We start from the raw sequence: 26,878 nt of genomic DNA, 5'->3' as shown, positions 1-26,878 counted from the left end.
GACATCTCTTGCTGCTACAGAATCCCATGAAAGCACTTGTTACCTGTATAGCACGTATTTCTTTATGGGTATGTCTCTCCGACTAGACTGAGCTTCTCAGGGCCGCCCCCTGCCATGTTCTTTTATGTTTCTTCCCAATGCCTGGCACTTGGCAGGTGTTCAGTAAATGCTTCTTGACTGAATATGTGTTAAGATGAATGGCAGAGGTAAGCCATGCTGCAGGTAAGATAGAGACTCCTGAAATAACACACACCCCTGCTTTTAAAGTACTAAATACACACACACACACACACACACACACACACACTACACATATATAAAAGCTAAAACTTCCCTACATGGTATCCTATTAAAAGGCTAAAGTAGCATAAATAATAGTCCCCTATGAGGTATGATTATAATTTGCAGTCTATAGAAGAGAAAAATGAGAGCCACAAAGGTTAAGTAGCTGAGGCAAGCTCACGTGAGCAATTGGGGGACAGAGTTGAATAAGAGCGTGGCTCTTCTGAACTGTGCATGGGGCTCTTTTTGTGACATTATTCCTGATACCACGTGGTTCTCAGTGCGAGGCAATACCCATCGCCTTCCCTCGCGGCAGCTGCTAGCTAAATAGTGAATTTATATGCAGATGATATTAGGCTGAACCAATCCTGCTCCTCTGTAGAAAGTTCTGTACAGAACTCATCAGAGATCACTCGAGCTCAGCTCCAGTGGCTCATGCGGTTACCAAAACGGATTCCACCAGGGTGAGGGGCAGGTCCGTGCATCAGCCATTCAGCGAGGGAGAAACAGTCACCTTCCGAAGGGATGCTTTGTAAAAGGGTTGAATGCACCTTGCTTGTTACTTGTCACAAGCTGGGTCTCACAGCACCGGTCAATGAAAGTCCATGGAACCCATGACCTCGATGTCCCCACAACCATCTTCCAGAGGGGGGACCCTGCTGGCTGCAGCTAACGGAGCCCTGGGGTGGGGACCATGTCCCCAGCTGTGTCTGCCCCACACTACACCACCTTATGATGGGTCAGTCTCTCACCATCTCCACTCCAGATCTTGCAGAAGTCAACACAACCTGACCCCACAGGGTACAATCCAGACACTAAGATGCTCAGGTCATTGCAGCAAACGTGTTGTTCTAGAATCGCTGATTCAGGTACAGTAAGTCCCCTACATACGAACCTTCAAGTGGCGAACTTTCAAAGATGCAAACGTGTGTTCGCATGTCGTATCACGTAAGTTAGTTCACGTGTCTGGCGTACGTTGTCACCTGTGTGCATCCTCTGTAAGTGGTTGTGCTTCTGTGTACTTTCCTGTACAGTATTGTATCGAGTACAGTAGTACAGTGTCTTTATTTCAAGCCCAGGATGTCTGCACGCAAGCGTAAAATCAGCGGTGATACAGCTGGTACAGTGTAGCCAATTGTGTTAGTTGGGTCCCTAGGCTAACTTTGTTGGACTTATGAACACGCTCTCGGAATGGAACTTGTTCGTATGTAGGGGACTTACTGTACATATTCATGGTCTGACTCTGACTTCAACAACAAAAGACACCTCAAGAACATCGCTGTATGATTACCCTCGCATTTTCCTGTCTTAGAAATAATACTGAAATTACCTTCCCAGGGCGTAACACTCACCTCTCAGAAAGTTGTCCCAAGTGCCACACGTGAGTGCAGTGACCTGCGCAGGGTCACCTTTCAAGAAACGCCAGCTCCCTACCTGCTTCCTACAACATGTTTCTGCTTTTCAAAGGGTTTGAGTGCCTTCTGCTTTGCTTGGTTCTCGAGCAATCTTATGGGAAAGTAAGGTCAGTAGCTATTATTCCCATTTTACAGATAAGAAAACCGAGGCTGGAGAGGTAGAGAGAGGGGTTAAAAGTCCTGCAGCAAAATTTTCCATGAAATCAACTTTGTCCCTTCCTCATTATAGAGAGAGAAATCCATGCAATGTTTGAAGGTTGTTGACCTGCAGAGTGCCTCCCCAGACCAACCTACAGTGACAGGCTGACACTGAGCACGTGTGAATTTGCTGAGTGCTTCATACAGAGTAATTCGATTTCACCCTCACAACACCCCTGCCTTCATTCCCAGTTGACAGATGAGAAAACAAAGGCACCAAGAAGATAAGTAATGCATTCATAGTCATGCGTCTTATAAATGGCAGAGTGGTACACCCACTCCAGGCAGTGTGGTACCCAGCTCTGTGCTCTTAACCTGAGCAGTCCAATTTCTCTGACAATACATTTATAGAGATCACTGTTCTCTTTCCCGAGGGAATTAGGTAACCAGCATTCTTTTCTAAATAATGCTGCCTGAACTTGAAGCTCATTATGAACCCCTTCGTCAGGCTCCTGTGTTCTAGCTGAATCATCCTGGTTTCTGGGTCTCATTGTTCAGATCCAGTCATACCAGGGCTTCGTCTGTCACCTCCTGCTACAAATCTTCATTGTGGCTCATCTGTGATCAGATCAGTGTCCTCCAAATGGAGCTCAAGAAAGGAAGACAAAGAAATGTGGTTTGGGGCTTCTCTGGTGGTGCAGTGGTTGAGAGTCCGCCTGCCGATGCAGGGGACACAGGTTCGTGCCCCGGTCTGGGAAGATTCCACATGCCGCAGAGCGGCTGGGCGCGTGAGTCATGGCCGCTGAGCCTGCGTGTCTGGAGCCTGTGCTCCGCAGAGGGAGAGGCCACAACAGTGAGAGGCCCGTGTACCGCAAAAAAAAAAAAAATGAAATGTGGTTTGTTCTGAGGCTCACAGAAGCACAAGGATGGCCTATGATTTGGACTTTCCTATGGATGACCTGGATTCTGGGGATATGGAAGGTGTGACTGCCAGTGGTCAGGTACCAGCCTAGTTACCAATGAGCTCCAAGACTTTGGGTCACAAATTTGGGCCATAACCTTGGGCCTTTCACAGCCCCACTCAGCTTCAGAATTAGACCCAAGTTCAGTTCTGGTTCTTCTACTTACTAGCTCTGGGGCCTTAAGCAAATTACTTGTTCTCTCTGGAATCACAATGGGAAGAGTAATTAACACTTATTTTGCAGGGTTGCTGTGAGGTTGACAGCTGCGATATCCTAGCGTGGGCCTGGTACGTGGTTGGGAGCCAAGAGATGTTGCTTCTTTTTTCCCTTTGCTGTGGTCCTGAGCCAACACAAGTTGCCCATCCTAATTGAAGAGTGTGTCTGCGATTAGATCTGCTACGCTGAGCCTGTGACTTTGTGTCCGGGTTGAGTGTATGAAACTCACCTTTCAGACACGAGCGGGAAGTCTAGGAGTTAAAGGCCAGCTTACCCACAATCCGGGGCTCCCATCTAATTTCATCAGCCACTGTCCCTCCTCCTTGGGTGCTCTGTCCCCCTTGGAGTCTCTGTCAGCTATCTGGTGCCCCTTCCCTGGACACGGACACCCCTGGCGGCTCTTTGCTGAACCCACCAATGAACAAGCATGGCACCCCTCCCCCTCGGGTGCTGCTTCCTCACCTGTAAGAAGCTAGGCTGCACCTATGTGCATGCTCCCATCCCCTCTGCCTCTGAGTACCCTCCATTCTCTGCACACCAAGGATATGGGGCTGGATTTTTAAAGCAATGCTAATATCTCACTGCCTTAACTCATTCATGCTGCCATTCATTCAATCTGTGGCACTCTTATTGAGCCACTCTGCTTCCAAATGTGCCTAGCTCTCTCTCAATCTTCTTATTTTTATTTTTGTTTTTCCACTGGCCATTTGCTCTACCTGGAATGGTGTCTCCCTTCTACCACCTGGCTACTTAATTGTCCCCTTATCCTTAAGGTGGATACCACCCTCTCCAGAAAGGCTTCCCTGGGCGTCCCCTGCTGCCTTAGGGCTGCTCTGGTGGTCTTTCCACCCTTGGCCTTTCTGCATGGAACGCCACTGTCTGTGGTCCCTTCCATCTGCCCCTCTAGCAGCGAGTTCCTTGCAGGCAGGGACTTTGCCTGTCTCATCTCTGTGAGGTCTGGTGCATTGTGTCTCCTCAGTAAATGCTGGTTGATTTGAGTTAGTCAGAATTATATGGCTACTGAGGTAGAAATTACAGATGCAAGTCTCCTGGAGTGGTCCAGAGGAGAAGTGAGGAGGGCCTGAATTTAGGGGCAGTGGTGGGGGAGGGAGAGGCGCTGCATCAGTTGGAGACTTGGTGGGAGATGGACAGGACCAGCAGGGGGTGGGAAGAAGCCAGGCTGGGTGAGGGTTACCGGAGAGGCATCTCTGGGAAAGCGCTAGGACTCTTCCCCCAGCAATCCCATGCTTCACATGCATCTCAGCCCCAGAGGCCTCTCCCCCTGACCCTGCCTGCCTAGAACCTGTCTAAAATAGCCTCCCTCTCCACCCTCTCCCTCCTTCCTGCTTTGTTCTGCTTCACAGCATTCATTGCTGACTGACTTCAAATATGTATCTGCCTCTGATCTATGTCCTCCACCAAAATGCAAGGTTCATGAGGTCAGAGGTCCTTGTCTGTTTTGTTCACTGCTGGATAGAGCCTAGAACAGTGCCAGGCACACAGTAGGTGCTCAATAAATGTTTGTTGAATGAATGAATACATCACCAATAGACAAAGTCCAAATGGGGGCCTGGGCTCCTGCAGGCTGCAGACACTAGAGGGCACCCGACCACAGTCTGGATCTGGGCGAAGCGCCACGGAGTGCCCCAGACTTTGTGCTCGGGTCTTGGGCAGTAGCTCCCTGTCAAGTGAGAGTCCTGGGCTGCACTGTTTTGGTTACAGACGTACAGGGCGATATGAGCAAGGGTCTGGGCCAGACTCCCTGGCTAGTGGGTGGCCATGGGCAAGTTCTCCAACTTCCTGTGGGACTCGGTTTGCTCATGTGCAAAACGGGTATAATAATAGAAGTCAGGTCCTAGAGGATTGTTGTGTGTTGTGGGGATCACATCAGACAATGCCAGCGAAGAGCTCAGCACGGCTCCTGAAACAGGACAGCTCCTTCAGAAATGGGGGTGGAGCTTTCACCCATTTATTCAATAACATCTTCTGCGAGTCTTCTGGGTAAAGGGTACATGCCCCAAGGATGACAGGTGAATTGGACACGCCTGTCCTCACAGAGATGAAGGGAAGGACTGAGCAGTGTGCCTGAGGGTCTCACATATGATAAAACATTCGTAATGCCTCCCCAAGTTTAAATCATGTCCAAGATCGCCGGCCAGATAGCTCTGGGCAAGGTTTCCCCTGAGTCTCCATTTTCCAACCTGTAAAATGGGATGATGACAGAACCTATTTCCCAGGTTGAGATGAAATTTAAGTGAGATGATGTGGATGAAGCCCACTGCTTGCAAATTCTACGTCTCCTGCTTCACCCTTTCATCTCCTCCTTTGCTGTGTGAATGAAGGATCATCCCTGCCCCCCTGGTCTCCAAATGGGGGGACCGGGGCTCAGAGGCACTGAGTGACTTGCACTAGACAGTCAGGCAAATCAAAGATCAGGATGGGATTGAGCTGCCATCTTGGAGGCTCAGCCTCCTGGCGTCACTTCAGATCTTACCTGTAAGGTTCCCCCCATGCCAGGGTGGTGAGGGGCCTGCATGAGATGGCTCAGGACTTATTTCCAAGAGAGAGTGGCCGCTACAGAGTGCACTGGATGGGGCTGGGCCGGGTGGCCAGGGGCTGAGGGTACCGTCCTCCTCTGCAGCCATGCAGCCCGGAATCAGGCACTGAATATCCCTGAGACTTGCTCTCCTCATCTGAGAAATGGGTCTATTGATGACAGTGCCCCCAGGCAGAATGAGCCATTGCACAAAGAGCGCTGGAGGCTGCACGTGATGTAATCTCTTTGGACACCTGTCCCGCAATATGTAGATCACAAGGCATTTCAGATCCATCTTGTCTTTCCAAGAGCCTCATGAGACGGGGATGATGATAAAATGGCCAAACTTCTGGAGGTGATAAGGGTGTACCTCTGCTGTTCAGAAGCATTTGTGTGAAGAGAACGTGTTATACTGGACCACAGACAATAAGACCTGGCTGTGGGCAGGGAGCATTTTGTTATAAGCACTTCTATTGAGCTGGGTTCTGCCCGAGAAAGGCCAAGGCCAAAACAGCAGGGATTCTAGCACCCTGCATTCAAATCCCAGCTTTGCAGCTCGCTACCTGTGTGACCTTGAGCACATTTGTAAATCTCTCTCTGCCTCAGTGTCCTCATCTGTGAAATGGGGATGATAGCGACGGTACCTAATCCATAGGGTGGTTGCATGGATTCCATGAGTTAACACGTGGAAGAGGCCCACAGCAAATGTGAACTTTTGGAGCTCAGGGCCCAGGTCTGAGGATGCAATGACCCTGCTCTCTGCCTGACATTTGCTGAACTGTTCTGCCTTCAAGGTTTCCCTCTGAGGCATACAAGTCTGGCTGCTGGGGCCATGTGAGTCACAGGGCAGCACACTTAGGACCAAGCAAACCTCCAGAGCCACCCATCTCTTCCTTCTTGGGGCTCAGGAAACTCTCTCTTTCCAACACCCACGCCAGGCCGCCTACTCAGAGGGCAGCTGGGCTAACCGTTTTCCCCTGAAGCTGTCTCAAAGACAGGACGGCAAAGTTCAGGCAAGCTTCAGAGACTGTCTTTAAAATTCCCGATGGCATGACTTCAAGATCAATTAAATGTACCTTTGTATCCCTTCAACCTTCCTTGCCTGCAAACTGAGATACAGGCCGAGCTGAAGCGCCCCCAGCCCAGGGGCACGCGCCATCCACGGCATCAGCCATCACACAGCAGCAGCTAGAGCAGACAGGAGCCTTGGAGCGACTTTCACGTAGGCCCCTCCTTTTAGGAATGAGGAGCTTGAGGTCAGGAGAGGGGACAGCCCAGAGCCACAGCACAGCACTCGGTGGCCTTATGCCTGCCCACGCACATCACAGCTGATGAGCACAGGGCTTTGCTTGTGCTCTCAGGAGCAAAAAAACATTAGAAAATTCAGGAATTGGGGTTTTCTTCATCATTCCAAGGTCAAGGAAACTTTGTGCATTCCCTCCACACCTAGGGAGCGTCTCAGTGTCACGGACCCCACTGTCAGATCTATGATGATACAAAGAACTGAGACCTCTGACCTCTGTGCTTGGGAAAGATCATCGCGTGGATGAGCACTTGACTCTGTAGCAGAGCAAAGCAAGTCTCTTCAGAGAGGATTGTCATTTGAGGAAGACTGAGGTGGGAACAGCTAACTCTGACGGTTCACAGGAAAGAGGTGAGGCGGTGAGGGGTCCAGCATATGCCTTATATGGAGTGAAGCCAAATGGAGCTAATATTGAGGGAATGAGTCCTAAGAACTGTAAGTGTATCGTTGCATCTAATTCTCACAAGAACTCAGTGAGCTGTGCACACTTATTGCCATTTTACTAACAAAGATGCACAGAGGTTAGCTGTGTCTAAAGCCACATAGCTAGTAGGTAGTAGAGCCAGGATCCTAACCCAGGCATTGGTCCCAGGGTCCTTGCTCTGAAACACTCTCCCTGGAGTTCTCGAAACTGAGTAGGCATCAGATTCCCCGGTGGGGGAGCCTCTTAAGACACAGATTGCTAAGTCGCACCCCCAGAGTTTCAGATTCAGCAGGAATCGGTGGGGGGCACAGATCACACTTGAAGGATATCTGCACAGCAGCCCTCTGACTACAGCTGGAAGTGGTCACTAAATCAACCTTAAAAATTGCAATTTTCAGACATGAGCTCTAACACTTGATAGATGCCAGAGCCCTTCCCACACAGAACAGAATTCTTTTTCCTACTCTTGGAGAGGAAGACTCAATTATAGCCGACACAGGGAGCTAACAGGACTCACACTGCCCCATTAGAAAGGCTGAATTATCTAAAAGAGAAAATTCAGAGCTCGGAAGGTTGTCTGAAGGAGATTGGACATCACCCTGTGAGGACCTCTGAAGTGGCAGCAAGGATGCGGAGGGGACAGTCTCTAATTTTTTTTTTTTTTTTGCGGTACGTGGGCCTCTGTGGCCTCTCCCGTTGCGGAGCACAGGCTCCGGACGCGCAGGCTCAGCGGCCATGGCTCACGGGCCCAGCCGCTCCGTGGCATGTGTGATCTTCCCAGACCAGGGCATGAATCCATGGCCCCCACATCGGCAGGCGGACTCCAAACCACTGCGCCACCAGGGAAGCCCCTCTAATTTTTTTGTTTTTTTCCTATTTTCCATCAAAGGAGATTCATCGTGTGGCTGCTCCCGACCCACCAGCATGTTTTCTCCGGCTATAGAGAACATCTGAGGCGTGCCCCAAATGAGATTCTTCATTTCAAAGGGAAAAGATGTGATTTCTAAGTCACTGGAGAAACAAAGAAGATTCTCACCAGGTGAAAGTGGTGTTGGGCTGTTTGGATCCACTTTAACGTGGATGAATACGTGTCTTATATTTTTATAAAAATCAAACAGATTTTTCTTCCTGGGCTTGAACGAAGGACAGAGTTCAAGATGAAAAGCTCACAGAAAAGAAGTGTTCTCACGAGCTCAGGGGCTGGGGCCACATGAGAAACATATGAGACCGAAGAGGACTGGCCTGCCTGACTTCCTGTGCCAGGACTCTAAACTTTGGGGATGCCTCCCTGTGCTCCCCACCTGCAAGTCCCGCTCTGCACGTCCTACAGCACAGAGGTCATGGCTTCAAAGCCAGGAAGCTCAGGCTCCAACCAGGCTCCACTGCCTTCTTGCTGTAGCCATTTGGGGTAATTATTAAACCTCTCTGAGCCTGAACCTTTAATCTCTAACATAGAAAGTGATAATATTTATTTCCAAGGGCTGCTACATGAATTAAATGAGATATTGGCTGACATCTATTTACCACCAGCTCCAGGTACTGTTCCAAATGCTTGACATCTGTTTCCTTCTTCAAGCCTTACAAGAAACCTCCATGAGAGAGATGCCATTGTAATCTCATTGATAGGTAAGGAAACGGCTAAGAGAGGTTCAGAAACTTTACTCAAAGTCCCACAGCGCGTGGTGGTGGGGCTGGAAGGCAGACCCAGGCAGTCTGGCACCAGAACCCACATGCCCGTGACTCGATGCTGCAGCTACAACTGGGCTGCCCTGTGCCCTTCCCTTTGGAGTTCATTTGTCCATGATAGAATCACATTTTCTCACCTCTTTTTAATCTCATGTGAAATTTTTCCTTAGCATTTTGTAGATTAACAATAATTGTTGTGATGACATCATAGTCATTTTGTATTACCAATTCTCTGTGTTACAATGTGCCAAGAAAAAGCTACCGTCCTTGAGCAAACATGGGATACTTCTAAAAGGTGACTGCAAACTGGCCAGAGTAACCTTAACGTGTTCCCCAAGGGAGGAATTTATGGATTATTTTCTCTTTACACAGCAAAATAAACTGGCAGTGAGTGACAAGAACAAAGTCACATCTGTTTGGGAATTGAAAACATTATTCTAATTAATTGTTCCCAATATGGAATCAAAATGACAAATCATTTAGAAAAATAACATCAAGAAAGTGGCATACTAAAATTTTGGGAATGTTGGCAAATCTATGTTAAAGGAAAAAAATGTATGAATAATAATGAAAAGGCAGAAATTAAAATTGGAAAGCAATAAAATGGGTAACAGAGTTTAGTCTTTCAAATAGCAAAATTAGAGGCAACCATTTGGACATGTTATTTAGAAAGGAAGACAGCAGGGGGTTCCCTGGTGATCTAGTGGTTAGGATTCAGTGCTTTCACTTCCGTGGCCTGGGTTCAATCCCCGGTCGGGGAAATGAGATCCCACAAGCCCTGCAGTGTGGTCAAAAAAACAAAAAACAGAAAAAAAAAAAAAAAAAAAGAGAGAGAGAGAGAAAGCAAAATCAAATTAAGTTAAGAGAGAAGATATAAAGAACAGACATGAGGATGTTAAAACTTAACATAGTTGTATGTATATTTGTGTGCATATCTGAATGTTTCAATTAAATGAGTGATTTTATTGAAAACGCAGCAATTTTTAAAGCTGACTTTACGTGTGTGAGGTGTTCCTCCTTGCCGAGGCCACACAGCAAGTACATGCCTGTACTGGGATTTAAAGTCAGGCCTTCCTGTTTCCAAAACAGAAAGCCAACAACAGAAGACTGTGCAATTACATATTAATGTGGGAAAGAAAGGCTCAAGAGTGAGGTAGAGCGAAGCCAAACATCTTGGAAAGATGCCCAAAATATATTAAATGAAGACGGCAAGTAACAGAACAATGTATATGGCATGATTCCATTAAAAAACAAGACAAAACTATGTACCTATAAGTTTAGATAAGCAAAGAAAAAAGCCTAAATGAAAATTATTGAGCTGTTAACAATAGCTATTGGGTGGGTGGATTTGAACATTCTGTAAGGTTTGAATTTTTTGTATATTTTTTATTTTCTAAAAGAAAAAATCAAACCCAATCAAAGAAACTCAACAACTTTTGTCCAATAATAAGCAAAAGGCTTGAATGCTCAAGAATTCTAGGACATAGGGACAAGCTTTTGGAGGAAGGGCTCACCTCTGACTACCCTTCGTCTGGCAAGGGACATGGGGAGCAGAGATGGTGACATGAAGTGAGAACGGATGTGGTTGGCTGGGGAGCCACACTTACCTTTCCCAGCAGCTCAGGAAGGCCCAGCAGCTGCCCCGTGAACACGCCAATGCAGATGAAGATGGCGGTCACCTGCCCCAGAGAGCCGCGGATCTCCTTGGGTGAGATCTCGCTCAGGTACATGGGGAGCACACTGAGGGCGATGCCTATGAAGGAAGCATGGCAGCAGTGAGAGAGCTGTCTTCTTCAAGGAAGACTCTGGTCATGGCACCTCCCTCTGTTCTGTGCTTGACAAAAATAGTGCTGTAGCCACAACACCATTCCCAGCACTCTGCACAAATTGTCAACATTTTAACACGCACTTTATTATTTACTCCATAGAGTATGGCTGGGAGGTGGATTTCATAGGAGGGGAAATGGTAGTAGCTGATGGTAGTGATGCTGGTGGTGATGGTGACGGTGGTGATAATAATAGCCAACGCACATAGTGCCTACCAAGTAGCAGGGATCTTCCTTCTCTCTTTACATATATTAACTTATCTATTTTAAATAACAACCCTCTGAAGTAAATGTACTATCATTATCCCCATTCTAAATATGAGAAAACTGAGGCACAGAGAGGTTGAGTAACTTTCCCAAATCACCAAGGGACATCCAAAAATGCTCCAAGAGATTATTTGCCCAGTAGATCAGGTCTCTGATTCTAGAACTTGAACTTGCCCGCCAGCTAACGGCACCCCCTTAGGTAAATCATGGAACTCAGTTATGGCAGATACTGTTAAACCCATTGTACAGCATTTTATAGACGACGTCACTCACATAGGGTCTCATAACCTGTGAGATAAATTTATGTGTTCAAAGGCTGATGACTGATATTTCTATTTAAAAAGTAATAGTTTTAAATATGTCTCATAAAACATAATACTCTGCACTCATAGAGGTTCTATTAGTAAAAATATCATGAGGTCTTGTCAGGTTCAAGAAACTTTGTTTTCCACTCATTTCGGGGCAGGGTTATTCTTAAGACCCTTTATAGACCCATGAAGGTCTACACATGCACTTATCCCAGGCAGATTCGTGGCTTGCTTATATTACACTCTGAGTCACACTGCTTCCTGGGTCAAATCCCTGCAACTTACAAAAGTTGAGGACTTGGGCTGAGAGAGTTAGCCTCTCTCAGCCTCAGTTTCTCTATCTACAAGTTGGGGATAAGAACTGAGTCTGACTTCATAGGATTGCTATGAGAGTTAATTGAGATTTGCTCAGTGCTTCACTCAGCGTACAAGTCAGCATTCCTAGCACTAACTATTATTGTCTTCTAATTTTTCACCAGATTGTTTGGGCAATCAAAAATTTCTTTCCTGCCCTGGCCTCCTGATGCCTAGAGGTTAGAGCACAGTTCCCGACACACTTTAGGCACCAATCGATGTGTTTCATCTTAAGCTGGATTCACCCCAGTTTCTAGCATTCAGGGAAGCCCTTCCTAAAAAGAAATAGTGAAGGGAATGTGCTGCCCAGTTTATAAGCTGAGCATCTCATTCATTGCATCTCAGCCCAGGATAACTTCTTCTGGTTTGGCACACAAGGGAAACACGCTTAAGGTGCAAAGAGACAGGAATTATCTCCAAAGCTGCAACATAAACCAGATGCTGTCTGAATTTTTATCCCAAACACCCATACTGAGAGCATCTGGCCTCATGGAAAAATCAAGTGGCCACGGATCAATGTGGCACCTTGTTGCTTAGGGGGCAGTGGAATAGAGAGGAAGGTGCAGGATTCAAGTCCCAGAGCCCTGCTTTCCTCACTAGGTGACCTTGATCAAGTTAGTTAGCTTCTCCTAGCCTCTGCCTACCCATCTATGAAAGAAGGGTCATAATTGCTCTCTATTCCTGTTGCAGTGGGAATAAAATTACTACATATAAAGCACCTGGCTCACTTTTGGTCACTTGATGGACACTTGGAAAACTGTTAGGTCCTCACTCTGACACTCCCCCTAACCTCTGGGGATAATTATCATCATCATCTCATGAAAAGCTATTAAGGAAATGATACGGCTGGTAGGAAAGAGGAGGTATGGTCGTGGTAATGGACGTGGCATACAGTTGGCACAGTAAGAACTCCTCCTTCCAGGGCGCCTGCGCAGACTGAATCCCTGGAGAACGCTTAGCAGAGTGAAAGGCACACAGGACACTGTCAATTAATGGAGACTCTTCTTCCTCGCCCATTGTGAAATTTCGGGCAAAAATGAGATGCTGCTGGCTAAACCAGTGGTGAGCCATGAGGAGGTAGCCGGCTGTAGGATGACCAACTCATCCCAGTTTGCCAGGGACCATCCTGGCTTTAGCACTGAAAATTCTGGGTCCCGGGAAGCCCCTGAGTTCCGGGCAAATGAGGATGGTTGATTACCCTGGGCTCGTGTTGCTGCATCAAGCATCCCACACACCTGAGTGGCCCCTCTTGACCTGTGACCCCATATCCTGCCATTCTTGCCCCCCCACAGGTGCCCCAGCCTTACGATTTACCGGACACCCCAGGCTCATTCTGATCGTGGGATATCAGCCTTTGTTGTTCTGTTTATCCCGAGTCCTCTGTCCTCACAGCTCCACAGGCTGACGCCCCACTGTCCTTCCCATCTCAGCTCAGCCTCACTACCTCCCGCTAACGGGAACTAATATGACCCAACGGGTCCTTTGCAGATGGAATCAGGTTAAGGTGTCGTCACACTGGATTAGGGTGGGCCCTAAATCCAATGACTGGTGTCCTTATAAGATGATAAGACACAGGGAGACACAGAGGGAAGAGGGGCGCGTGAAGATGGAGACAGAGATTGGAGTGATGCTGCCACAAGCCAGGGAATGCCAAGGCTTCCCGGTAGCACCAGAAGCCAGGAGAGGCATGAAACAGATTCTCCTTCAGAGCCTCCAGAAGGGACCAACCCTGCAGATACCTTGATTTTGGGCTTCTGGCCTCCAGAACTCTGAGAGCATAATTTCTGTTGTTTTCAGCCCCCCCAGTTGTGGTTTTTGGTGACAGCAGCCATAGAAAACTGCCATACCTCCTCATGGAGGCCTTTGCCTGTCAAAATCAATCCCTGCCCGTCACTCCTTATCTCTCCATCCTGTCTTATGTTCCTCATGGCACTCAGTGCTTTTTGAAAGTATCTTGTTCGGTATTTACAGAGGACCCTTGAACGGCATGGCTTTGAGCCATGCAGGTCCACTTATACTCACATTTTTTTTCACTAAATACGTACGACAGTGCCACACAATCTGATGTTGAATTCGCAGATGCAGAACCACATGTATGGAGGGTCGACTGTAAAGTTGCGCGTGAATTTTCGACCGCACTGAGGGTCGAACCACCACGTTGTTCAAGGGTCACCTGCACTTGTATATTGTCTGTTTCCCCACTTCCACCCACAGAAAATTTCCTTCGAAAAACAGCACCAGACCCAGCACATGTGCTTGATCAAAGTCTATTGGGTCCCCAAGGCACTTTCACTCTACCGTTATTTATTTAACCAAGGCTGCGGTAAAGGTGAGGTTGCTGGGGTCGCCAGTGGTTGGGAGTTGCAGACCGGCAGGCTGGTGCGGTTGTAACTGTGGCCTATGGGAACAGGCCTCAAAGGCTAGTCCTACAGGGGCTGCAGACTCCAAGTGCACAGAGGGCAGAGTGCCTCTCATCTAAAACATCAACAACAGTTCCAATCTACTGAGCAGTTCACAACTTCCAGAACCACTTTACAGTCTTCCGCTTCCTCAGGGTACATGGCCTGATGCAATGAAAGGAGCAACCGGGAATAGGCTCCCTCACACAGAGCTAGCCTAACTTCCAGATTCCTCCTAGACTCCAGTTCCAGAAGTAGCATTTTAGCCCATACAAAGCAGAAGGGATTGAGGGAAAATATTGTCTAAGGGCACTCAAAGATGTTGCAGGAAATACTCTAGGGACAACTGGATAATTGCATTTTTCTATGGGGTTGCAGAAAAATTTGAGTCCAGTCCAAAACTAAGCGTTTCACTGAATATAAACTTAAATTTGAAGATTAAAGTATGACACACATTTTTAAATAGCACAAATAATATGTGTGCGGTTTGATGAATCATCACAAAATGTATGCACCTGTGTAACCTCCACCCGGGTCAAGAATCAACTTACGGGCTTCCCTAGTAGCGCAGTGGTTGAGAGTCCTCCTGCTGATGCAGGGGACACGGGTTCGTGCCCCGGTCCGGGAAGATCCCACATGCTGCACAGCGGCTGGGCCCATGAGCCATGGCCACTGAGCCTGCACGTCTGGAGCCTGTGCTCCGCAACGGGAGAGGCCACAACAGTGAGAGGCCCACGTACCGCAAAAAAAAAAAAAAAAGAATCAACAAGACCAACACCCCAGAAAGCCCCCATGCTGTGCTCCCTCAGAATCACTATCCTTCCCCTCCTTCCCAAAGATCACCACCAGCCTAACTGCAATCACCAAAGATTAGCATATGGAATCAGAGAATACGTACTTCTTTTATTTCTTGCTTCTTTTGCTGATATTATGTTTGTGAAATGCATCAGTGTTGTAGCATGTAGCTCTAATCTGTCTGTTTTCATTGCTGTGTAGTATTCCAATGTGTAAGTATTCCACAATTTATCCACCCTACTATTGATGGACAGTTTGGGGTTAACACTAATAGTGACCCTATTTACAACAGCCAAGACATGGAAGCAACCTAAATGTCCATCGACAGATGAATGGATAAAGAAGATGTGGTAAATATATACAGTGGAATATTACTCAGCCATAAAAAAGAACAAAATAATGCCATTTGCAGCAACATGGATGCAGCTAGAGATTATCATACTAAGTGAAGTAAGTCAGAAAGAGAAAGACAAATACCAAATGATATCACTTACATATGGAATCTAAGATATGACACAAATGAACTTGTTTATCAAACAGAAATTGACTCACAGACATAAAGAACAGATTTGTGGTTGCCAAAGCAGGGTTGGGGAGGGATGGATTGGTAGTTTGGGATTAGCAGATACAAACTATTAGATATATGCATAACTGAGTTGCTTTGCTGTACACTGGAAACTAATACAACATTGGAAATCAACTATGCTTCAATAAAATAAATTTTAAAAATACTAATAGTGCCCCATAAATATTTTTGAATAAGTCTTTTGGTGCACATGTATGGAAAACTGAAAATGTATACATATATGACTGCAAAATCATTGTTTTGTATAATGATATTGGCCTGCAATTTTCCTTTCTTGTAAAGCTCCTATTAGGATATACAATCAAGGATACATTCACTTTATAAAATGAGTTGGGGAGTGTCCCCTCTGGAAATGATTGTATGGTGTTAGTGTTATTCTTTCTTAAAGAAGCCATATGGGCCTTGCATTTCCTTTGTTAAAAGGTTTTAAATTACATGTTCAACTTATTTAATAGAATAGGACTATACAGAAATTCTATTTTTTCTTAAGTCAGTATTGGTAAGTTTTTTCTTTCTTGGCATTTGTACATTTATCTAAAGTTTTCAAATATATTTTATAAACATGTTCATGATATATTCTTATGTTTTTAATGCTTCAGGATCTATCCATTCTGATCTTATGGAAAAACACAAACGAACTTTTTGGCCAACCCAATAGCATTAGTTATCAATTCCTTTTCTCTCTTTTTATAAACAGTCTTGCAAGGGGTTTATCAATTTTATTAATCTTTTCTAGAACTCACTTGTCTTTGCTGATGTTCTCTAATGAAAATTCTTTTTCTAACTTCTTTGAGATGAAATATTAGATCACTGATTTTCAGCCTTTCATGTTTTAGACTATATGCATTTGAGGTTATAAATTTTACTCTAAACACGGCTTTAGCCGTATCTGACAAAATTTGATATGCCTTATGTGGTATTTTCATAATCATTTAATTCAAACTACTTTAAAATTTCCATTGTGATTTCTTTTTTGTCCCCTGGTTACTTAGAAGTACACATCACTTACATCTTAATTTCCAAACATATGAGGATTTTCTACTTATATTTCCGTAATTAGTTTCTTTCGTGCAAGTGTGTTAGGGATAAATCTTATTAGCTTTTGTTTGACTGAAAAGGTGTTTTCATTTCACCTTTATTTTTGAAAGATATTTTCACTGGCTGGAGAATTCTAGGTTGGCGGTTATTTTCTTTCGGCTCTTTGAAAATATCACTTTGCTGTTTTTATGTCTTCCATTGTTTTTGTTGAAAAGCCAGCTTTCCATTTTATTCTTACTTATTTGAAGGTAACATATCTTTTTAACCTTTTTAATCTTTTAACCTGTCATTCTGTTTTTCAGAATAACTTTCTGTTTGTCCTTGGTTGTCAGAAGTTTTACTAAGCTGTGCAGAGTTGTGGTTTTCTTTGTTTTTACCCTACTAGGGATCCATAGTTCTTCTTGGACTTGTGGCTTTTCATCAGGAGAAAAAAAAAATGTTGGCCATTATCTTCCAAAAATTGCTTTTTCTCCATCCTCTGTCTACTCTCCTTCTGATTTTCCAATTAATGTATGTTAGACATCTTTACAATTTCCCAGACATTTCTTACCCTCTTTTCTGTGTTTTCATGCTTCAACCTGGATGCTTTCTTCTGATCTTTGATGCTTTAGTTCCCTGATTCTTGCTTCAGGTGCATGCTATCTGCTGGTAAAACCATTCATTAAGTTCTTGCATTTTTTGCATTTTTCAGTTTTTGTATTTTTTCGTCCCAGAATTTCGATTTGGTAAGTCAAAATATAGCTTCCATTTCTATGCCAAAATTCTTGACATTATCTCTTGATTATCTGAACATATTAAGCATAATTATTTTAATGGCTGTGTCTAATACTGCTATTTTCAGAATCACTATCAGTTTATTTTTGAGGTTATTTCTCTTGGTTTTCTCCTTGTATGTCTGGCTACTTTGGATTGAATATCAGAGTGTATATGAAAACTGTAAAAATAATTTGAGGTTCTGGATGTATGCATCTGGCAGGATGAGAGGCTAGAGGCATTAGCAATCCCAGCTTACCACAAATCCGTTGGTGATTGAAGTGATTTGAAGATCTGGTCTATTTATGATTCACTCTTGCTCCTATGGTGTAGCCCTGTGGTGACTAGCGACCTTCCTACCTGTCAGGAGTTCAACTCCAATTCCTCCTCCTCAGCCCCATGAGTCTGTTGGAAGGTCTACTAAGCATCTCAGATTCTCAGCCATCATTCTGGAATTGGGAGATACCTCTAGAGGAAAAGTTGCCCCAAATGCAGGGCTTACCTCTCTGGGTTTCACTCCTTTCCCAGATTGTGGTCCTATAAGTCCCCCCTGCCTCGGTAGCTGTCTGATACCTTTAAACAAATGCTTTTTCTAACCATTTTATTTTGAAAGCAGAACTCTCTCTTCCTCCCTTCTCTCTCTCTCTCTCTTTCTCCCTCTCTCTCTCTCTCTCTCTCTCTCTCTATATATATATATGGCAAAGAAATGGTTTGTTCTCCATTCAACAAATATTTACTGAGTGTATACTGAGAGGTCGTCATTGTTAGAAGCCAAGGCAATGGCAATGAATGAAACAGGTAAAAAAGCCTTGCTGTCGTGTAGTTGCATCTTGGGGAGGGACGTACTGGAGGGAAGCTAAGCATAAGCATGAAGAGTGCGCTGCCTGCTAGATGGTGGTAAGAGCTCTAGGGAAACATCAAGCGGGGAGGGAGGACAGGGATGCCCGGGGTGGGGAGAGTTGCAGTTTCACATAGGGTGGTCCCTGAGGCCACATGGTGGTAGTTCAGAGAGGGAACGGGCGGGAGGGGGGTGGAGACCATTTAGGGCCTGCCTTACAGGCCAGGATGTATTTTATTTGCTTCTCAAATCTATTTATTTAACTTAAAAAAAAATGAGTCCATTTAAATATAAGTAATGAGTAATCATTGCACAGGAAAAACGGAAAGAGAAAAAGTCCTAACCCACATTATCCCTCTGGTTCTTCTAGGCCGAGCAATTTAGGAAAAGTGTGGAGTCAGGCACACCTGGCTCCCACCTTGGCCCAGACACATCTGAACTGTGAGACCTTGGCAAGGTAGCCCCTGAGGCTCCATCTCCTCACATGCAAATGCAGATAGAGCTCTGAGTCCAAGAGAGTTGTGCTATTGAAGGGAAACACACACACGGACACCGAGACACACAGAGACAGTCATACATAGAGACACACACACACAGACACACAAACACACAGACACAAACAAACACAGACACACACACAGACATAGACACACATAGACACACACACCTGTTTAGTACCTGAATATTGTTAGGTAGATGTCATTATCTCTACTTTATGTGCAAAAGAGGCTTTTCTCAGGCCACCGGGCTAGTAAGTAGAAAGGCTAGGACTAGAATCCATTTCTTCTGAGCACCTTACCCTCTCTTTGTCATGTTAAAATCTGACTCAAGTCATAATAATAAATTAATAATATTATTAGTGTTTTTGTTGGTTTCCTATTGCTGCCATAGCAAATTGCCATGAACTTAGTGACTTAAATTTATTTTCAGACAGTTCTGCGGGGCATGAGTCCAAAATGGGACTCATGGGTCCAACATGGGCTAAAATCAACATGTTGGCAGGGCTGTGGTCTTTCTGGAGGCTCTAGGCAATAGTCCGTTTTCTTGCCTTTTCCACCTTCTAGGGACACCTACACTCCTTGGCTCATGGCCCCTTCCATCCTCAGTGCCAGCAACTGCGTCACTCCAGTCTCTGCTTTCATCATCTCGCCTCGTTTCTCTGACTCTGGCTCCCCTCCTCCCCCTTTCACTTACAAGGACTCCTGTGACTACACTGGACCTGCCTGGAGAATCCAGGATAACCTATTCATCTCAAGGTCCTGAATTTAATCACATCTGCAAAGTCCCTTTTGCCATGTAAGCTAACATATTCACGGGTTCCAGGGAATAGGATGTGAACCCCTTTGGGAGCAGTAGGCAGAATAATGATAAATAATAAATCATTTGCTTGTCAGAGTGGTGCACACCATTGCTGGGAGCTTGTGGCAGAGGTAGCTGGGTAAGTCCACACATGACATACATGGGCTGACCCCACCAGCCAGGAGAGCCAGTGTTTCTGCCCTATGCCTTTATTTCTCAGTCTCCTATACTGTGGTGTTATTTAATTAGTAGACGATAGAGCTACATGTGGCATGTGAGGTCTGGAAGCCTAAAGAGGACATTCATGGTAGTAGCTCTAAGGGGAGAACGAAAAAGAGCCAGAGAAGATTTTTAGAGCTGGTGGAAACCTCAGCTACCAGAGGTCATTCTCCTTATTTTCTAGATTACATCACTGAGGCCCAGAGAGGGGAACTGATGGCCCCAAGGTCACCTGGCAAGTCAGTGATAGAGCCAGAACTTGAAGTCAAGTCCTTGACCCTGATTTCATGTCCATGCCATATGATTCTCTAAACGCTGATGCTTGAACTTGTCCACTAGAGAGCACTTAATGCAGCAGATATGAACTTGTCACTGGAGAGTTCTTAATGCAGCAGACTTGGGCTTGTCCACTGCAGAGGTGCTAATGCAGGAGATGTGGGCTTGCACCCCTGGGAGTGTGGACAGAGCTGGGAACGCTGTGGCAGGAACCTGTCCAACACAATCATCCACAAACACAAAACACCTCTGCACTCTTTTACCTTGACTTTACAATCAGCAAGGATTTGCCCTCCAACGCCATGCTTCATCATGTTTGTTTCAATGTAAAAATAGTGTGTTTATTTTTGCTCCAAGCCTTTTAGAAATAGGACACTTCAGTCTGATGTTTTCTGCAATGGTTCCAAATATTCCCCCCGAGAACCTGGTTTGAGCAGCACAGCCACCTGAAAATACTCCGGGCTTCTCATTTGGCTTTAAATTATTTATTTCAAGCAGGGCAGCAATTCACCTCATAACCAGCAATTTTCTTTCTTTCTGACCAATTGCCTCACCTTAAATGCCCTCACATCTGTCTCTCTGCTTTGAGAGGGTTTGGTGAGAATAGATGACACAAAGCTTCCACGTCTTGGCTCAACTCCAAGAGGGCACATTCCAGAAATCAGGAGTGCATTTTTTCCCCACCTGTTGATTTTACTTTTTCTTTCTGTTTCTTTTTGAAAAGCTCATAGGACAAATGGTCTAAAAGACGTTTGTCTTGAATATGAGGTTTTGTAAAAATGGCATCTCTCTTTGAATCAGCTTATTTTTTTTAACATCTTTATTGAGGTATAATTGCTATACACTGTTGTGTTAGTTGCTGCTGTTTAACAAAGTGAATCAGCTATACATATACATATATCCCCATATCCCCTCCCTCTTGCGTCTCCCTCCCACCCTCCCTATCCCACCCCCTAGGTGGTCACAAAGCACCGAGCTGATCTCCCTGTGCTATGCGGCTGCTTCCCACTAGCTATTTTACATTTGGTAGTGTATATATGTCAGCGCCTCTCTCTCACTTCGTCTCAGCCTACGCTTCGCCATCCCCGTGTCCTCAAGTCCATTCTCTACGTCTGCGTTTTTATTCCTGTCCTACCCCTAGGTTCTTCAGAACTCTTTTTTTTTTAGATTCCATATATATGTATTAGCATACGGTATTTGTTTTTCTGTTTCCAACTTACTTCACTCTGTATGAGAGTCTCTAGGTCGATCCACCTCACTACAAATAACTCAATTTTGTTTCTTTTTATGGCTCAGTAATATTCCATTGTATATATGTGCCACATCTTCTTTATCCATTCATCTGTTGATGGACACTTAGGTTGCTTCCATGTCCTGGCTATTGTAAATAGTGCTGCAATGAACATTGTGGTACATGACTCTTTTTGAATTATGGTTTGCTCAGGGTATATGCCCAGTAGTGGGATTGCTGGGTCATATGGTAGTTCTATTTTTAGTTTTTTGAGGAACCTACATACTGTTCTCCATAGTGGTTGTATCAATTTACATTCCCACCAACAGTGCAAGAGGGTTCCCTTTTCTCCACACCCTCTCCAGCATTTATTTTTTGTAGATTTTTTGATGATGGCCATTCTGACTGGTGTGAGGTGATACCTCATTGTAGTTTTGATTTGCATTTCTCTAATGATTAGTGATGTTGAGCATCCTTTCATGTGTTTGCTGGCAATCTGTGTATCTTCTTTGGAGAAATGTCTATTTAGGTCTTCTGCCCATTTTTGGATTGGATTGTTTGGGTTTTTTTGATATTGAGCTGCATGAGCTGCTTGTATATTTTGGAGATTAATCCTTTGTCAGTTGCTTCATTTGCAAATGTTTTCTCCCATTCTGAGGGTTGTCTTTTTGTCTTGTTTATGGTTTCCTTTACTTTTTTTTGTGGTACACGGGCCTCTCACTGTTGTGGACTCTCCCGTTGCGGAGCGCAGGCTCCAGACGCACAGGCCCAGCGACCATGGCTCACGGGCCCAGCCGCTCCGCGGCATGTGGGATCCTCCCGGACCGGGGCATGAACCCGCGTCCCCTGAATCGGCAGGCAGACTCTCAACCACTGTGCCACCAGGGAAGCCCAGCTTATTTTTAATTAAGGAAATTCAGAGAGCAACCAGTTATGTGTAAGTAGTAAGTGTCACCTCCTCCAGAATAGCTAGACAAGCAAAGCAGCAGGAAAGAGGCTAAATGGGTAAAATACAAAGCTGCCAGAAAGAGAGACTTCAGTGGCCTCCATTAGAAAAGGAATTTTTAGATGCTCCCATCTCACCACACTTTCTCCTGAGCAGGCAGGGTCTTTGAAACCCGACCATCGGTCCAAATCCGGCATCTGCATCGTATTAAGAATAAAAATGATAGCAACGACAATAATGGCGACGATACCATTGTTGGTGTTGGGGGAAGGTAATGGGGGCCTGGAATGTGCTTGTTTTGCACAGGCAGCATACCATTAAGTTTTACATTCCCTAACAAGGGAGGCTTAGGAGTATTCCCCTTCGCCAGATGAGAGAAAGGGGCTGAGACAGGGAGGGAGACTGCTGCTGTGTGGTCTCCACTTTGTCCATGTTCCCTGAGTCCACATCCTTGGGTGGTTAGATGCCTCTGACCCTGACTCTGCATCCGGTCATGGGACTCACCTTGGCCAGTGGGACTCCGGCAGATGTGTCCAAGCAGACTTGATAAGCGCTTGCACACTGGGACTTGTTCCTCTTGCTGCTCATTGGAACCCTGAAAACCCCATGGAAGAAGCTGGGTCACCCCATCTGGGGGTGAGAGACCACGTGGAACAGAGATGAGCCAGCCCTCGGGATCCCAAGACCAGCCCACTTGCTGGCAACCAAACATGAGCCTGAGAACATCCAAGGTCATTCAGCCGCTGACTGGCCTGCAGCCAACCTCAGCCATAGGAGAGAGAGCCCAGCAGAGCTCAGCAGGGCTGGCCCAGGTTAGAATTGCCCCACCAACCCTCAGAACTGTAAGCTCAGCAAAAGGAGTATTGCCTTAAGCCATTATGTTTTTGTTTTGTTTTTTCATGCAGCAAAACCTAATTGATGAAGCTAAGTGTCAGTTAATTGACTTGGTAAGTGTCAGAACCCAGGCCGCCTTAATCCATAGCCCTCACCCTTAACCACTTTACTGTCTCGTGTTTCTGAGCCTCAGGGCCCTCATATGTAAAATGACAGCAAAAGAGCGTTTCACTGAAGTACAGCTAGCTTATCATATTATATTAGCTTCAGGTGTACCATGTAGTGACAGTATTTGTATACGTTACAAAATGATCACCACTGAGTCTATTTACGATCTGTCGTTATACAAAGTTATTGCAATAGCACTGACTATACCCTCTACGCTGTACATTCCATCCCATGATTTATTTATTTTATAACTGGAAGTTTGTACCTCTTAATCTCTGTCATCTATTTTGCCCAATGCCCTGCCCCCTTCCCCTTTGGCAGCCACCCATTTTTCTCTATATCTATGAGTCTATTTCTGTTTTGCTATGTTTGTTCATTTGATTGTTTTTTGCTAGATTCCACGTATAAGTGAAAAAATACAGTATTTGTCTTTCTCTGTCTGACTTAATTCACTCAGCATGCAACCCTCTGGCTCACAGGCCATAAAAAACTGTCTACAGGCCAAATTTGTCCCAAGGCACGCAGTTTACCAAATCCTGTTCTTTTCTAATATAAGCATGAAAATTCCTAGCTTTTCCTCTAACTGCATCCAACAAATTTTGATATGCTGTATTTTAATTATCATTCCGTTAAAATATATTTTTTAATTTTTTATTTATTTTTATTTTTGGCTGCGTTGGGTCCTCGCCGCTACACGCGGGCTCTCTCTAGCTGGGGCGAGCGGGGGACACTCCCCGTTGCGGCGCACGGGCTTCTCACTGCAGTGGCCTCTCTTGTTGCACAGCATGGGCTCTAGGTGCTCGGGCTTCAATAGTTGCAGCACGCGGGCTCAGTAGCTGTGGCTCCCGGGCTCTAGAGCGTAAAATATTTGTAATTTCCCTTGTAACTTCCTCTTTGACTCATGTAATACTTAGAGGTGTGTTTTTATTATTTTCCAAATTTAGGGGGGGTTCTTAGATATTGTTTGTGATTTCTAATTTAATTATACCGTGGTCAGAGAATATACTTATATGATTTCAATAAAAGATTTCAATCTTTTCAAACTTATCGAGGCTTGTTCTATGCCCAGCTTTTGGTCCGTCGTGGTGAATAAACCATGGCCGTTGAAAAAACTATATATAACAGCCTTTCAGCGTTAGTGGAAGATCAAAGGTGATGAAGTTCATGAACATGATTGGTCAATTAGAAAATTCTACATGAACACCAGCCAGTATTCTCTCCAGTTAATGTTCTTTCTACAGGCTTCTCCCTTCTACTTGAATAGTGAGAGTTTGAGGTATTACAAAATCCTGAATTATTTCCTGCCAGCAAAGCAATGAAAATAAATGAAGTCTCTTCCTCCCTGACCTCCTATACGGCCTCTTACTCTCATGCTCTCCCTTGTCATTCCCATCACTCACAGTGCCTAGTCACTCACAACGCCTAGTGCCCTCAGCTTATAAAAGATGGAGAAGGAAGGGAACTAGCCCTTAACGACTTCATACAGGTTCCAGCAGCATTAGGCAGTGTATGTATATACACACACACACACACACACACACACACACGTCTTCATGTCAGCCTTTTAACAGCCCTCCAAGGTAGCTATTGTTATCTCCATTTTACAGATGAGGAAACTGAGGCTCAGAACCATTCAGTAACTTATCAAAAGTCAGTAATTGGCAAATAGCAGAGGTGGGATCCAGTCCCAGGGGTTTCTAATCCTAAAGCTTGTGATCTTTCTACAAAGGCCCGAATTTAACATTCTATGGATTTGCGTATTTAGAAAGAAAGCAGGGTTGGCTTGTTGGTTTTGATAATACATTTTGAGTCTCCTACTCTCACAGGCCATGGCCAGAATCAGGCCATGTCTCACCACTTCCACCGCCGCCATCCTGTCCTACTCATAGCTATCACCCGGGGGCGGATGGCCTTCCCACCCCACTCCTGCCCTCCCCCTACCTTCTCTCTACACAGAAGTGGGAGGAATCTTATTGAATCATAAACCAACTCTTGTCACATTCCTCTCAACCCTACCCCGGCTCCCCATCACACTGAGCACAAATCCACAGTCCTCACAGTGACCTACAAGGTCCTGTGGGATCTCACTGGCCCCTCTTCAACTCATCTGCATCCACTCTCCCCATGGCTCACCAGGCTCCACCACACTGGCCTCCTGACTCTTCTTTGAACTTGCCAAGCATGCTTCCACTTCAGGGTCACTGTCCTCTTCTCTCCACCAGGTACACAATTCCCACAATATTCATTTGTTTCTTGCCCTTGGTTCATTCCCGTCTCTGCTCCTTTGTTTCCTCCTCAGCCTTCCCTGAGTCCTATTTAAAATAGCCCTTGCTACCTTCCTGTGCTGCTTCTTTTCCTCCTAGGGCTTACCATTATCTACCTCATATATCTAATTACATATCTGTCCACCCACTAGAACGTAAGCTCCAGGTGTAGGGACTGGGGTGTCCTGTTCACCACGGTGTCCCCAGTGTAGACCACAAGGCACAGCATGTACTCCGTAAATGCTGCTTGGTGAATAAGTGAAAGAATGAATGAGGGACTTCCCTGGGGGTCCAGTGGTTAAGACTTCGTCTTTCAATGCAGGGGTGTGGGTTCGATCCCTGGTAGGGGAGCTAAAATCCCACATGCCTCAAGGCCGAAAAACCAAAACATAAAACAGAAGCAATATTGTAACAAATTCAATAAAGACTTTAAAAATGGTACAAATCAAAAAACATTGTTAAAAAAAAAAAAAAAAAGAAAAAGAATGAATGAGTCAGAGGCCCAGACAGGAAACATAATCCTCATAAAAACTCCCTGGAAACCACAGACAACTTGGAATATGAACTTTATGGTGAAGACGACAAATAGAATTCATGATGTGCCAAAGACCGTCCAGGTCTTTGGAGTTGGTTTGGGTCCGTCCCAGTCAGTGCTTCTCCATTAGAGGAGCATCGTGGGTGGGTGGTCCATCCCATGGGACTGCCCCACTTTATGCAGGGTTCTTGTGTTCTCGGTCTCTGCCAATTCAATATCAGTAGGGATGCATGTGACAGCCACAAGTACCCCTCACATTTTGAAACACGCCCCAGGAATGTGTTACTGCCCCCTCTCCTGCCACGGTGAAGGCTCACCTCCATCCACACCCATGATGAAGCGTCCCAGGATGAGCATTTCAAAGGCTCCTGCTTGGAGAGAACAAGCCATCAGCAACAGGGCGGAAATTGCAAATCCATTGTTGACCAGCAAAGTGAATTTCCTGGAAGAAAAGGAGGGGTTTGATGAGCCTGCCACTGGCCTCTGTATCCCCAGAACAGGATCCAGATCCCCCCCACCCCCATTGCCACCTTTGGCCATATGACCCTGAGCAAGGAACTTCCTTCCTCTGGGTTCATTACCACGGTTGATTAGGTCACCTCCAAAGCCACTGAGAGCCCTGATATTCTATGAGTCTCCCTGTGGCAATATTTTATCTCATCGGTTCTAAGACCTTCATTTAACACTACAAAGTCAAAATGCTTCTTACAATCCATGAGTCAGATGTCAGGCAGGGAAATGAAAACTACTCTAGTTAGTTTCACAGAGAGAATTAACACAGGGAACTGGTTAAGGTCACTGCTGGGGCTGGCAGGAAATTCAGGCAAACTAAAGGGAGCAAGTGCCCCCTCTTCTAGTGCCCCTGTGGCAAAGGGCAGGTGAGGCTTGCAGGTCTCAGCCCCTGCATCACAGAGCAGAGCACAGGAGGGTACTTTGGGAGCTGGGAGCAATAGCTTGTTAATCAGCACACCTACAGCATC

General features: G+C 45.5%; 1 protein-coding gene across 1 annotated transcript in view; it reads right to left on the bottom strand.

The window, feature by feature from the left end:
- Positions 1–26,878, bottom strand: part of SLC2A9 (solute carrier family 2 member 9) — a 174,040-nt gene that overhangs the window by 112,163 nt on the left and 34,999 nt on the right. The window contains 2 exon segments of the mRNA XM_024741797.1: positions 10,570–10,715; positions 26,216–26,340. Coding sequence (XP_024597565.1) covers positions 10,570–10,715; positions 26,216–26,340 — 271 coding nt within the window.

The sequence above is a fragment of the Neophocaena asiaeorientalis genome, unplaced genomic scaffold (assembly GCF_003031525.2).
Source record: "Neophocaena asiaeorientalis asiaeorientalis breed wild unplaced genomic scaffold, Neophocaena_asiaeorientalis_V1.1 scaffold218, whole genome shotgun sequence".
Lineage (NCBI taxonomy): Eukaryota > Metazoa > Chordata > Mammalia > Artiodactyla > Phocoenidae > Neophocaena > Neophocaena asiaeorientalis.
The sequence above is the reverse complement of the archived record's forward strand: the minus strand, read 5'-3'. Positions and strand labels throughout refer to the sequence as shown.